Raw genomic sequence first — 14,490 nt, forward strand, 5'->3', positions numbered from 1 at the left:
GCAGGTATTATGAAATGTAGCTACATTTTTATATATTGAGAAATGCAGTATCAGAGGATTGGTGCCCTTGAATTAGTGGTCTCCTAAGCAAATGTATTGTGTGGTTAATTGCCACAAGAGAAAATATTTGAGGAATGAGTTAAGGTGGGGGGGAGTAAGGGAGGGACTGCCCTGTTGCTGCCTTGACCTCATGTCCGCTTGCTTTGATCCATGCCAGCAGTAGGTGGAAAAAATGGCCCTTTTGCATGCATGCTCAAGTCTGTTCTGGTGAAAATAGTGTTCACATATTCTCAATTTATGTATCTACCTATCAATTCACTAGCCATTCATTCCATTCTCTTCCCTACACTCCTTTTTCTGTCCTATTCTACCCTACCCAGTGGCATAGCCAGGGGGAGGGTCTGGGGGGTCCGGACCCCCCCAAAATATAAAAACACAATCATTTTCCTTCATAAAAGAAAACAAAATATGTATTGAAAAATCCTGAATTAAAAAAATATTTCTTTAACGAATAAAGCTTTTTTTGACTATTAAAAGTTAAAATTAGTTAAAAACCCATTACTTAGTACCATGTTTTTCAAAAATTTCCTCCCATGGTTTTGGAACCCCCCCTCCCCCCCCCCCCCGAATGAAATTCCTGGCTTCGCCACTGACCCTACCACTTATAAAAGAAGCAAGCTTTTCATTGAGATGGCTGCAAAAGATAAACAGAAATCATGACACCAAAATCACTGTAGAAACTGCTAAGAATATAGCCTGCTTGTATCAACTTACCTTACTTGGAGTCATATGCATGTGAGTAAATTTATTTGCAATGAAGTTCACTAACTAAATGAGCAGTAACGGTTTGACTGGTAGCACAGCTGACTGGCTATCAGAGATCAGGATTCTCATTCAGGATGAGACAAAGCACATATGTATGTACTACTTATTTCATAGCGAATTGAAGCCTTGGTGTAAATACTGAGAAAATAATCATGAATGTGTTATCTATTTGTTTTCTTAGGCTCTCACCTTCATTTTGACATATCATGAACCTCTACTTTACATATTTTGACTCTTCTGCTCCATAAATCTTGTATTCATCCTTAAAAGAGATCTGAAACTGTATTCAACTGTGAAACTGCATTCAACAATGTGGGACCGTTTCTTCATTCATGTTGTAATCTATGTGATCAATTCTCAGCAGTAGTATTTGCTCCTTAAATTAGATTTATTTTGCTCTCTCTTATAGAACTAGTGTATATCAATGCTTAAAAATCCATTTACTATGTATCAGGAATAGAGTGCTGTTCCAAATGTCAATGGTATTACACCTTGTAGAATTTACAAACATCTTAGTATTCACAAAGTTACAAGAATAGGAATGCACAAGGCATATGTAAAACACATTTATTCAACTTAACAGTCAATTGTGTAGGAATCTAATGTACAAGATGGATTTTGAATACAGAAACACTACAGTATGAGAATAAATTCAACAAATTTCAGCAAAATTAAGAAAATATATTTTGCTGAAAAAGTGTGTTACCTGCTCAAGCATGGTTTCATTCAAATCTAACAATTTGCAAGTGCAAACAAGTTATCAATGAAAAATTTTTTGTATTACGTTCCTTGAATAATCTTATCCTGGGATACCATTTCCAATGAGATTTTTTTCATTGGACGCTATAAATTTGAGAGTGGAGCATTTAAAGAAAGGTTATTCAACAAGAGGAACATTTCGAAATTTGGTCATCATGATTTTTAATTCATCAATGCTACTTAAACAACTCAAATACTAAATGCAAGTAGACACTTCTTTCAAAACCAATAATTATGAATGTGCAAACAGCATAAGTTATCAGCTGTTCTCCAGAAGTCATGTGTAACCAATAGGGTTTTAAACATCATTGTGCCTCGAGTGTAAGGAAAAAATACAGTGTCCAACAGATGCTAATTACTTCTCTTGTCCATGCTATCCTGAAAAAAATATGAGCAAATATTAGTTTTATTTTTGAAATGTTGACTTAAATAAATATATTTTCAAATGCTATAAAATTAATAAAATCGATAATGAGAGATTTTTCAACTTTGGGTAATTAAGTTATACCTATCTATAGTCTGGTTAAAACTTTGTGATGTCTGCATGGATGTCAGTTTTGGGATTACTTGAGTCTGTGTTGAAGGAGTACTGTGACAAGGGGTTTTGGTAAAAATTGCCTGTTTTTCATGGGACTTGACTCAATCCAAAGAACTTCCCCTCCCCTACCTGGAGTTCTGCAAAATTAGGGGCATGGAAGTTTTAAACAGACTGTTTAACCATTGGCCTCTTGAGTGATAGTTTTATTTCAATAGGGCCCAGGGCCAGTTCTAGGCATTTTTCGAGTGCAAACGAATTACATTCTGACCCCCCCCTCAAAAATAACCTAAGAGGTGGTAGGGATTCTGTCTGGATACATTTCAAAATATGTATATACAAATACTTGAGGAATAAGTGACGTGACTTAAATATCAGCATGAACTTATAATGTTCTTGCTCTTATTTACTGAATGTGATTTTTTTAGAGCATAAAAACCAATTATATATAAATATTATGAGTACTCTTACGAATGAGTCAGTAGGTGATGGAACGACAGACAGGATGAGCCCATTTGTGAATAACAGTAACACGAGTTGTGGGAGTTTAGCTATCCACTTTATGATATATCCTTACTTCTAAAATAATATTGTGAAGTGAATCAACCCCCAACCTTTACTCTCATTGATTGATTAGTACCAACTGAATATTGGAATGAGTGTTTAGGTGCCCCCTTTGCTTGGTGCCCAACACGGCCATATACTCTGCTTACCTCTTAAACTGGCCGTGATAGGGCCTCATCATTTTAAAGTTCTACATGTAAGTATTTTCAAATACAAGTACCTATTATCAAATGAAAGCTTGTAACAAATGGAAGAAGTCAAGGTTAATTCCCATATTGTTGGAAAAATAATAATTATTATTTTTGAATTAATTATGTATGAATTAATAATTACTTTTTCTTTACTACTACTTAATATTTCACTACTAATTAATTAATACTTCACTATTAATTAATACTTCAGTATAATTAATAATTCATTAATTTCAAGTTTCAGAATATGTAAATATGTAATTATTAATTCTGTTTGTATGGCATGTACGTTACCTATACAGCTACGCAAACACCGGAAAATATTATAATTTATTAAATTTGTAATGTATTTCATTTGAAAATTGTTGTAAGGCAATTTAATTGTTGGCAGACATTATAAAATTAAACTATATGAAAAAGAGGAGTGCCAGAAGGAGATGCCTATTGCTGCATCTCTGCGCTACTTCTGTGCCCCCATTATAGTGGTCTCCTCTGCAGGTGTATGAGGGCAGTTGCTAAAAGAGAAAAAGAAATTGGGGCGGGAAGGAGGGAACTAAAGGCCCCCCACCCACTATGTCCTTACTTTCAGTTAAAATTAAACCATGTACCTATTCTCGTCACTTTGTCTGTTTGAACTCCCGATGATGATTTTTAGAGGCCAAAATTGGTTCAAATCACATTTATCTTTTATAAGGAATAAGCTGTTTTTTTATTTAGGTATATGGTACATGTATTGTGATTGTTTTTAGAGTTAGTGCGACGTTGATTCATTTTTGGTCCGCCAAAAATGAATCTAAGCGGCATTAACCCGAAAAAACAATTATCAATTTAATCACCACTGTAGCCTCTGTAGCAATATGGTATATTGCGTTAAAATCAGTGGTGTGATGGCAAAATTAGGAGTGCGGGAATGCACTTTCCTAAATATTTTTACAAGTGAAATATGTATTACTCTGTGTTTTTTTATTAGATGTTACGTCTGCATATTTTAAAATGCATATGCCTTTGTTTAATCAATATTAAAATTTTTGTTTTGGTTACAAATATTATATTATAATGTTATATTTGAAATGTTGAGGCAAAAAAATTCATAAAAGTGTTTTTTGACTATTATGTATTTTCTTAACTGGTGCCGGAACGGCCTTCCTGCGTGTTCTGGCACCATGGCACCACTGGTTGAAATTCCACGAAGCTACTTTACTGGACACAGAGTTTGCTGAAGAATCATTGATAAAGTACTTATTCATAGATATAGTGATCATTTAAAATTCTTACCCATAAGTTGAGTATTTTTAGTCGCCTGAGTGCCTTCCTGCTCAGTCTTTTTCCATCTTCTTGATCTTCCTTTCCATCCTTCTTTGAAATCTCTCTCCCTTCGAAGTCATTAGTCTCGTCCTCAGATTCGTCTTCATTTTCCTCAGGATCATCAGTTAGCACCACCAGTCCCTTTCCTAGGTCCCCGTCAACTGCTGAGGCAAAACCAATGATACCAACCCCACTGCCAAGTTCTGTTTGGGGTGGAACTACTAGTTTCTCCAAATGAACTTTGCTGGTCCTCAAAGCCTTTGGCAACCTGTTGAATTAAGTCAATGGTGTTAGTTACATTTTCTATCTTCATAAAGTAAATTTAAGGCCATTCGATTATAAATTTGAGGACGCAATACTATTTTGGGGATTGTATAATACATAAGCAATTATGTAAAGGCTCTTAAAGTAATGCCTCTATGTGCCTATGAGCTCAGAAAAATTGTGGAAAACAATCGGAATGTAGATTTGGATTGGGAGATGAAGGTCAACAAGAATACAAAAGTCGTCATAAAATAGACACAGGCTTCTCACCATGTTATTTTTATTTTTTAGAAATAATTAATTATTATTTTGAAGTCATTATTCGTGTGAAAGTAGCGCTAGAGTATGCTGATGCAGCTAGAAAAATTTTCATTTAATTTTTGATGATTAGGCATGATATTTTAAAAATACGTAAATTGAGTCAAGTATTTTTAGAGTAGAGAACTTATTATTTTAATATCGAATTGATTGTGCACCAATTTAAGAATTCGATGTCCGTGTCCAGTAGTACCTAATCTTTGCGGTGCGGCATAGGGCGACGCACTGACTTTCACGCCGATGGTCATAGTGCACAAAATGATCTCCGGCGATGGCTTGATATTTCGTTTAAATCTTAATAAAATGAAGAGTGAAGATTTAAGTATGAGTTTGCAACATTAAATAGGAAAATTTGGAAGATTTATGATATATGTACGCGGAATTCACGTTGCGATTCGGTTTTCAGTGTCAGCGACTCTGTTTTGAATCTGTTTTTACTGTACTATGCTAGTACTCTTTTCGCGTCATCTAGTAAAACTACACTTGTTCCAATTGAGCAATGTATCCTTTGTTAATCTGTATTGATAAGTCTAGCAATACATTCATACCTCAATTTTAAATATAAACATGACAGGTGTGTTTATGATTAGAGTGTGAGACTTATTTTACATCATTTTTACTAATCAAACCTAATATCTCATATTTGTTGGAAACAAAACATTTAACATGCAGGTATCATACACTGAGATGAAAAGATTAGAAATTTGAGCAAAATTACCAAAAATATTAATCTGTGTCTTCGCACATCTCGCATTCAAAGCCTAAAAGATTGGTCGAGCTTCAAAGCAATTTGATGTTGTGATGTTTTGTAGCATTGCTGAGGCAATGGTTCCATCACTTTGATTCACGTAGAAGTTGGGGGTGCAATTAACACGGCGGGCGACCTACCCCTTGCTAAACCGTAAATAAGTGCATTGTCGCATTTGCACTTTGGCTCTCTGTTTAATTAGTTCCGAAAACTGCCAAAGTTAACATTGAAGTCAAAGTAAAACGGTTTTACAATAACTATGAACGATTAAAACCAGCAGTCATTTTAAAGCAATATGTCGATACAAAGGTGAAGTGGACGGTGAGGAGGAGGAACGACGAAGTGATGAAGATGATGGGGAAAGAGAGGCAGCTTTTAGATGATACGAGTGTATGGAGTAGACATAGGGTACGGATGAAACGAATACTTAAGCGAATGGAGCGAACACTAAAGGGGTAGGGATTGTGAAAACAGCATTAGAGGGTAGAATGCTGGGTAAACGAGGGAGACAAAGGGAAAGAATAGGATTTTAAAACAAAATGAAGTGGAATAGGCCTTATTGTGATTTGGATCGGAAGGGGAGACTGCCAGAATACTTAATAAGTACAAAAAATCCACAGAGAAAAAAAATCATTCGCCTTGACCGGGATTCGAACCAGGATCCCTCGATTCGTGGCCGAGTACTGCACTCGGCTGAAAATGAAGGGATCCGGGTTCGAATCCCGGTCAAGGCGAATGATTTTTCCTCTGTGTATTTTTCGCACAATTTGTGCATTGCGGGTGACTCCCGTAAAGTTATTATCATGGCTAGTCATCGCATACTTAAAATTTTTATTTTATTCTCTGACCACCGAATACAGCTCATATTGGCCATTTTAAATCGGGCTATTCAACAAGTAAACCTACACGTTAGACCATGCCTTGGACAGGGGAAATCTACCCAGGCGGGACTCGAAGCCGCGACGTCTTGTCTGACAGGCGAGGGTGTTACCCCGCCGCCACCGAGGCCGGCAAAGTCTTCATAAGTACTCTAAGAAAACTAACCTTAATCGGTAGAACACTTAAATAATTATAATGTCGAACTCTGCAACGAGTAAGCCAAAACTGCATCTCTATGTCTGAGAATTAAATGGAGATTACTTAAGATATTGAGTGTATTTCTTTACTGAGACCACCTCTGACGGCATGAGATCCTCAAATCTGAGTAACTTACGTCCCTACTTCCATGATCCATTTTGGGAACACGACAATACTCAGATGAAAGTGTTTGTTTTTTATTATGGCGTAACTTCGTTAATAACCCGACCATATTTACCGGTGAAATGGCACTCCTTGGTTCACGTCGAGCAGCCTTCGCCAGATCTTTGCGTCCGCATCATCTTCCTCGTCGCCCTTGGTATGGTCCTCTCCCGCCTCCTCGTCCTCCCCAACCTCTGGCTCCAGCTGCGTGGTTGCGGCCTCCATCAGCTTGGAGATGAGCCAGAGCGTGTCCTCAGAGTTGGGGGTGGTCGGCGGGGGCGAGGCGGCTCCCAGGGGCACGGCGGCGGCCCCCCGCGAAATCCTATCCGATCCTGCGTCGATCTGCTCTCGGCCCACGTGGCTCCATCTGGCGCCCTGCCCACCCCCGCTCCTCTTCCCGTGAGCTTAAAGAAAGAGAGCAACAAGTCCAGTACCATGTTTTGTGAAATTTATATTTCACTCCATTTCTCTTGGAAACAAAGTTCTAACACCTATGACCGTTAGTAGATTTATGGTTCTCTTTGGACGTGAGGATTATAACAATTTCGATTGAAGTTATTGAACTACTTGCTTACAAATGTGAAACCATCTGATACATTAATTAGCTCACTCTCCGACTTAGTGATTCAACCTTAAGGTTGGTTTGGCATCACATCTGGTACTCGTACTTGCAAAACATCCTAACATACATTCAGAACCGGGAGTAAACTTCCAGTTGCGTACAGGGTATAATCGCATGTATGCAGTTTAATTGGGAGTGAGATAGGTGCTTTTTTAAAGCTGCTACGTACCTTAGGCAGCTATATTTCCTTCTATTAAAGTAAAATTTACCACAACTTAACTATTAAAGTGGCAACTATTTAACGCCAGTTGAGTTGAGGTTGAGCTACGATAAAATGAACGGCACAAGAAGACTTAGTGTCTATTCTATTCATTTACTCGTGGCACACGTACATAGCTAATTAAAACGCCACTACATTATTTCCAAAGTCGTACTGCAAATAGATATACTCTCAAAACAAATTATTTTTAGTAACCAACTTCTACAATACATTTAGAATCTGACGATGGTGGTGTATGCTACGACTGATTGAAAATATACATGGGGAAACCTCGCATTCAATAAAATTTCTATGAAATGTTCACGAGGAAGGCGGTCACAATGTCACAATATAAGATGAAAATAGCTTCCCGGAATCTAAAAAAACTGTGGCTAGCGCGTAGTAATCGTCATGCTGTTTAATTTTGTTATTTGTCAGCCATATACCTGTGAGATCCTTGGAAATGATGTTGGTATGCATGCTTAGTGTAGAGTGGAACATGAAATATTGTTTTTTTTTCTATTACCGTCCTCCTTACATTAGCATTGACTACTAGAGCACCTGAGGAGCTGCAAGTGTGATTTGTTAAATACACAGTTCATCAACTGGTAGCTCTTTTGCATAGTTTACTTTTTCAGTTAATTTCACTGCCTAAATTTATTTGAAAATAATGACGTTTCCTACGCTCCGTTGAGTCTACTTCTCGTTATAGAAAGCATGTAAAACTTGAAAGAAATTTAGATGAGTACGTGCAGCACATGTGGAAGTGAGTTTTCTTTGGCCTTTTTAACTTTAATTTTTTGTTTTATTCTTCTTATTATAATTTAATTTGATTCCAAACATTTTTGAATAAATATTTTATTTAATTACAAATATAACTGGCTGAAGCTGATTCATTGTGTTACTGAAGAATGAGAAACCACCATTTTTTCAAAATCACCAGCTCTTCCATAGTCAGTTTATATCTATGACTCTTTTGTATTGCATTGTATAATTCCATAATTTTAATTTTAGGCCAGTAGTTATCCGAAGAAACAGTTTCCTTTTCGGTCAATACTTCAGGGAGAGTCCGTAAAACAGCATGCAAGACGGCGCCAGGTAAGAAAAAATAGTATTTAGTGGTTGTAATGCATCAATATGTAAAGTTGAATATTAAGATTTTTTGCAGTTTTCACAAAAACCGAAGATTTTATTTAACATGAAAAAAATTAGCTCGCTTAGTGGGAAAGAGGCAGTGGATCCGGGAACCCAGGGCGGGCCCGCATGGAGTACACTCTTGGGGGCCGGGAACGAAGTCAGAGACTCATACGCCCGCGCCATCTCAAGAGGTGAAGGACAGAGGAAGGAAAAAGGATGGGAGGCTTCGCCGCGATGAGAGCCCGACGACACCTCCAAGGGAGGAAATAATAGTGCTAGAGGAAATAATAATAGAGGAAATAGTAGTGCTCAGAGGGATAGGGAAGGAAGGGCGGGACGGGAATACCCTCGCCGCTATAGGAGCGACCAGGGCCCACTATTGGCGAAACAATAATTTAATGTTTCTCCGAAAAGGAAAGATTTTCCTATGAGGAAGAAAAATACTACGATTTTTCGTAGATGGAAAATAGGCAATCCGAAGTGTTCAAATGCAATGCGATTTTCTTTTTGGGGTTTTGGTACGCTAAATAGCAGCCTTGCGGTTAGTGATGCTGTCTACGCCGCCGATGCCATTACAAGTTACAGATATTACGAGCTACTGAACAAGGAGTAGTGACATTCGCTATTCCTATGGCTATAAAGTAAATCATAAGATTTGGTACTTTGCCTTTTGGAGAAATAACTTTTCTCACTAAACACTTGTTTTTATGTGATTATAATGACCAACAAGCCAGTCAGTTACCAGTATCTTTAATGTTTAATTGTTCGAAAGAGCTTGTCCTTCACTGAGTTCTGGCTGACCTACTATTTCTCAAGAACGATCAAGCAACCTTGGATGTAACCACCGTTGAAATGCAAATGAGATGCGCTGCGTAACTCCTTTTCAGGTCTTCGTACATCTATCGTAGTTGGGCGCACAATGCGGTGCCTATCTTGCTGAGGGAAACTGTTTGTAACTGCCATGTTCCCTAAACCTTGAAATTCTGAAAATCTGTGTTCAGAGTCGTCTCTTTGATTCAATTATTTTGGTAAAAATTTTACCATCTTTCTTTAAGCCTCTTGAAAACACTCATTCCTTCGTCTAAGATAGAGAAGAAAAAATTATTTTAAACGCAGAAGATCTATTGAAAACCAATTTTATATTATAAAGAACAGTTTTTACTCCCAAATCCTTTATTGGACATGCCTTTCCATACACGTAAAACGCTACGACCGAAGTTGAATAGGAAAAACAAACGACAACGGGATTAGGCTATGATGAGGAACTCCTAAATTGTGAGGAGAATTGAAGTTCTTCCAAGAAGGACAGAAAAGAAGAGGTCAGGGAAAGAGAGGCTTTGAGAGCTGTGGGGAAGGTTAAGAAAGTGTCTGGTGGTGAATTGAAGTGTGGTAATAGAGGGGAGAAGATGGGAGATCGCCCATTGCCGCATTCTACATGATGACGTGGTAAAATGACGTTATTATTCGCCAAAATTGGATTACCGGACCCGTAATGGACCCACATGCCTGCGGCAGATGCACCTTTTCGCCACTTCCGCACCACTTTCGTGATTAGGTGTTGGTTGGGTGTGACACTGGTAACCCACTCCCCATCTGTGGACTCGATTTTAGGTTCAGCAATAATAAGCTGTGGGAAGAAAGAGGCTGGTTTAAGGGCGCCTTGAAGTTAAAAGTTTTTGATGCCTCTGAAATAAACCACGTCATACCTACCTATCTCAATCAAAATTTGCGATGCGTGGAGTTTTTTTATTAGGTGCCGTTTGAAGACGAGAGCTTTTAGTATGGAAGATTAAAACTTCGAGGGCATTTATTGAGAAGCAAAATAGAGTTTCAGGAAGCGTAACAGTTGTCAAATGCATTATGATATCGTGTTACCAGTGTCGCAACGAGACGTAGCTTTTTCTTCATTACTTCAAACTCTTGATGTTATTTCCTTTTTAAGTGGTAACCATTGTGGCCTGAGATGCGGTGAAAAGCTCGCCGTTTTGATGACATAAGGTGTTACCTGACCTCCTCCATACTAAAAGCTAGAACTTTGGTGGAGGAGACTACGGTATCTACGTCAAATCTATTTTATATGCCTCATTTATGCTGCAATGAATTTAAAATGTGAACGAAAATGCAAGCTGCCATGAACAAAATTTATATTTTTCCTTTAATTCTTCTGCTATCGTCAGTGTTTGGTGTAGTCCTGCTTTAAGTTAAACTGTGTTCTTTTGTATTTTGTTATTCAAATTGGTAGTTTTGCTCTGAGCCAGTTAAATAGCTCAAGGTTCATCGAGTACATTAAAATTGTAGAGGTCACTTTTAGCTCTTTCTGCCGCAACTGCATCCTAAAGTAAATCAATGCACTAAACGTCGATGAAAATGAACTAGAGACTGCAGACATTTATCGTGGCTTCTTATCGTAGTTCTCTAAGGGTACTCTAATGAATAAATAATTTTCTCACCCATGGAACAAAACGTATTGATATCGATTTTTCTGCCAAGTAAAATCTAATTGCAAATGCTGGAGTTTGCTGAGAGATTTTCTTATTGATTTATTCATTCATTTACGTTACCCTTTTGCATTGAAATTTCAAGACAAAGATAAGGTAATATTTTTCTTCCAGCATTTTACAAATGAGGCGAATCGATCAGAAATACGTAAAGATCTTAAAAGTACTCGTAAGATAATGTCTTTTTCTATTTTAGACGCACACGATAGATTTTCCTTCGAAATACCATAACCATGAATGAGATCTGCCTTTTTCTTGAGGGATATGGGCGCGCGAATGCGCTTCCTTTTCACCGGCTGCTCGAATAATTTCGTTGAAACCAACTGCCTTCTGAAATTTTTAGGAATCCGTCGGCCAATGGAAATAAAATTGTACGGAGAAATGACACCTGAAGGTTGAAGCACTAAAAGTACCTCTTTGTTGAAGCTTTCTCCAGCAAATTCATTTTTGAAGTGAAAAAGAGGTATGAATGTACCGAATATTCAAACGACATTTTGCGAAAATGATACGCAGTTGTGTAAATGATGGATGGATGTGATAATGATTGATGGATTGATTCCTCTGGTTTTTCAGTACAATGGTTAAAATTCTTCTAAATTGCATACCATCGTAAATAATCGGGCATAATATGAATCAATTCTTGGAATCGTAATCTTTCGATTTTCAAAGGTTTGAAAAATTTCGTCGTTACGCTGCTTTTAATGAAAGGCGCTATTAGACCACGGCTTCACGTCCTAATCGACGGACGGAGTGCTGTAATTGAAATGCCCGCCGCACAACACTTTAGCAATTAACGGGTGGGTGGCAAGAAACATAACCGCGAATATAATAATATTATATGTACCACAGTCAATTTTTTAATGGTGTTAACCAGGTTATGACCCTATACACCTTTGGGAATGACACAGTGTCGACAGTGTATAGTGTCGAAACTTGGGTCAAACAATTAAAATATAAACCATAAAAACTTTGTAGAAAATACAATATTTGTGATCATGTTTTCACTTGATGAAAGAAAGGCAAGTCTCTGGAAAATGCCTACCACCACCGAGGCGCGAACCCCGACCCACGTGGCATGAAGCCATCCGCCCACCACCTCGAAAAAAGAGAGAGGGTAGCACTGCAGCTCGATGTTGGGAAAGGGCGAAAAGAAAAGGCTTATGCGAATAACAATGGATAAATGGATCGTGTGGGCGGAAACAGTTGGGTAAATGGGCGGAAGGGAAGACTAAGTAAAAGGGGATCCGGTTATCTTCAGGCTAAAATGGAAAGGATTGCATAATTTGCAAGGTTGGAAATGAATCGAACGAATTCCAACGAGGTGTGAGATGGGAAGGGTGGCACTACTACGGCGGGGTGAAAGGGTAGGGGTGTTAAGGGGACTCCGGCGACGGCAGCAAGGATTCGGGGGACAGGGTTAGGTGGAGGTGGGGTAAGGAAATGGATGGGGTGCTGCCTTGGGGTAAGAAGGTAGGGAGCGTCACGTGGGAGGTATACCTACGGCACCTCTCGCGGGAAATTGGCGTCGACAGCCATCTCTGGAGTTACCTCGTTAATCCGGGCCGAAGGAGCAGTGTTTTCTTAATGCGTAGGTGGGTTATATAGGGGTGGGTCCCTGTCATTGTTCGCTTGCATGTTACCGGAAACTCAAAAGCCTTGAATGAGATCTGATGGTCTCCTTTCGGGGAACTCGCGATAAAGGTCCTCCTCCTTCTTTCTTTCTGCGCTTTATTGTTTTCGGATTCCAAGACGTTGGATGAATTGGAATACAGAAGTCGAAAAATGGCACTTTGAATGCAAAATGTTTTACCTTTGCTTTTTTATGTCTCCTGAAAGGACCTTAATCTATAGTTGTCTCTGCTAACAAGGTTAAACAAAAGGTCACTCTCTGTTTTATTTTATCGGAATTTTCGTGTATTTGGGAGTTTATTTAGAGTAAAAATGACGTATTACAAACGAAAACTATAGTAATAATTGTGCAGAAAATTTATTGGGTTTTCTACCGGCTAATGTTCTCCATGTCTCCCGACGTTTCAAGCAGCGACTTACTGTTCATCCTCAGGGGATCTTCTGAATGTCGTTTATCAAAATTTGACACGTTATATATGCACCCTATCCAAGGTCAGGTGTAACCTGAACCTGGTGTTACCTGTAGCAAAAATTGTTTTTAAAGTTAATACCGCGTTGATTCATTTTGGTGGACGACATTTTCGGGCGAATTCTATCTCCCGTCTAGCACATTTAAACTTAACGATTGAAAACTTTGTTTTGAAGTCAAAGTTTTCCGCAATTTTTTGCATTCGCGGTTATATTAGACGCGACATTATTATTAGTTTATTGATGTGTTTCTTGTACGTTGACTGTCTCTAAATTTGCTCTGGGAAAACTTTACTTTGCGGTATACGTAATTGGTTTCTGGAATTCCTGAATTTTCTGTATCCTGATATGGCAACATCTTTGAATGTAATTTTGAAAAAAAGAGTATCGAACAGGAGTCTTATTAGTAATAATGTTGGGATCTCTTGCTCCATCAATCCTTTAAGGTAATTTTGATGACGCTTTCTGAGAATATTTTTGGGAAATTCGTATAGGCTGTTGGCAGTGATCCTCAGATTCATTACTTTTGTAGTATAATTGATTTGAATGCTGATTCTTTGCATTTGAATGACGAGTGAGCGGATTGAAGAGTTAAAGAGAGATGATATTAATATTGATACCGGCTGCTAGAAGAAAAATATCCTTGTAGAGAGAATCAGAGAACTAAAATTAATTTTAGTTCTCTGATTGCTATTTTTCCTCTGACCTCTACCGTGGAATATACTTTAACGCTATTCGATTCGAATTAAATTAATACGATTTTCTATGTTTAAAATTTCGTACTTTACGAAAAAGGGTATGTTAGTTTAAATTTTCCTATTTTGTTTTAAATTTTGGAGTTGCCTTCACTACTGGGTAATTCGTTTCTCTTTCGAACTAAATATTTTCTCATCATATTGACGTAACTGAGTTTACATGCCATCTCTGTGTCATATTCATAATCTTTTTGACCATAAAATATCACCTTAAACAGCATTTTATGGTTATTTTCTCAATGCTCAACTTTAATACGCAGCCTTCGACAATATCAACCACCGCTCGTTGATATTGTCATACTGGGAGGATGACCAAAGGCCCAATCTATCATTTCTGAAGCCGTCTTTGCTCCTCGTCATTGGCTTCACTCGGATATTGGTGTGTAAACATATTGATGGAGCGTCCAAGATTTTGTTGAGGAAGCCTACACGTC

At 38.1% G+C, this 14,490-nt stretch overlaps 1 protein-coding gene across 3 annotated transcripts in view; it reads right to left on the minus strand.

Annotated features, from left to right (window-relative positions):
• Positions 1-1,378: 1,378 nt before the first annotated feature.
• Positions 1,379-14,490, minus strand: part of LOC124165434 — a 50,122-nt gene continuing 37,010 nt past the window's right edge. For 2 of the 3 annotated variants that reach the window (XM_046542843.1, XM_046542853.1), the window contains 3 exons: positions 6,825-7,152; positions 4,150-4,447; positions 1,379-1,962 (listed from right to left, as the gene is read on the minus strand). In XM_046542843.1, coding sequence (XP_046398799.1) covers positions 1,936-1,962; positions 4,150-4,447; positions 6,825-7,152 — 653 coding nt within the window. In that variant the 3' untranslated portion in view covers positions 1,379-1,935. The remainder of the gene's footprint in view (positions 1,963-4,149; positions 4,448-6,824; positions 7,153-14,490) is intronic. The other variant, XM_046542863.1, reaches the window with a different exon arrangement.

Source organism: Ischnura elegans, chromosome 1, assembly GCF_921293095.1.
Source record: "Ischnura elegans chromosome 1, ioIscEleg1.1, whole genome shotgun sequence".
NCBI lineage: Eukaryota > Metazoa > Arthropoda > Insecta > Odonata > Coenagrionidae > Ischnura > Ischnura elegans.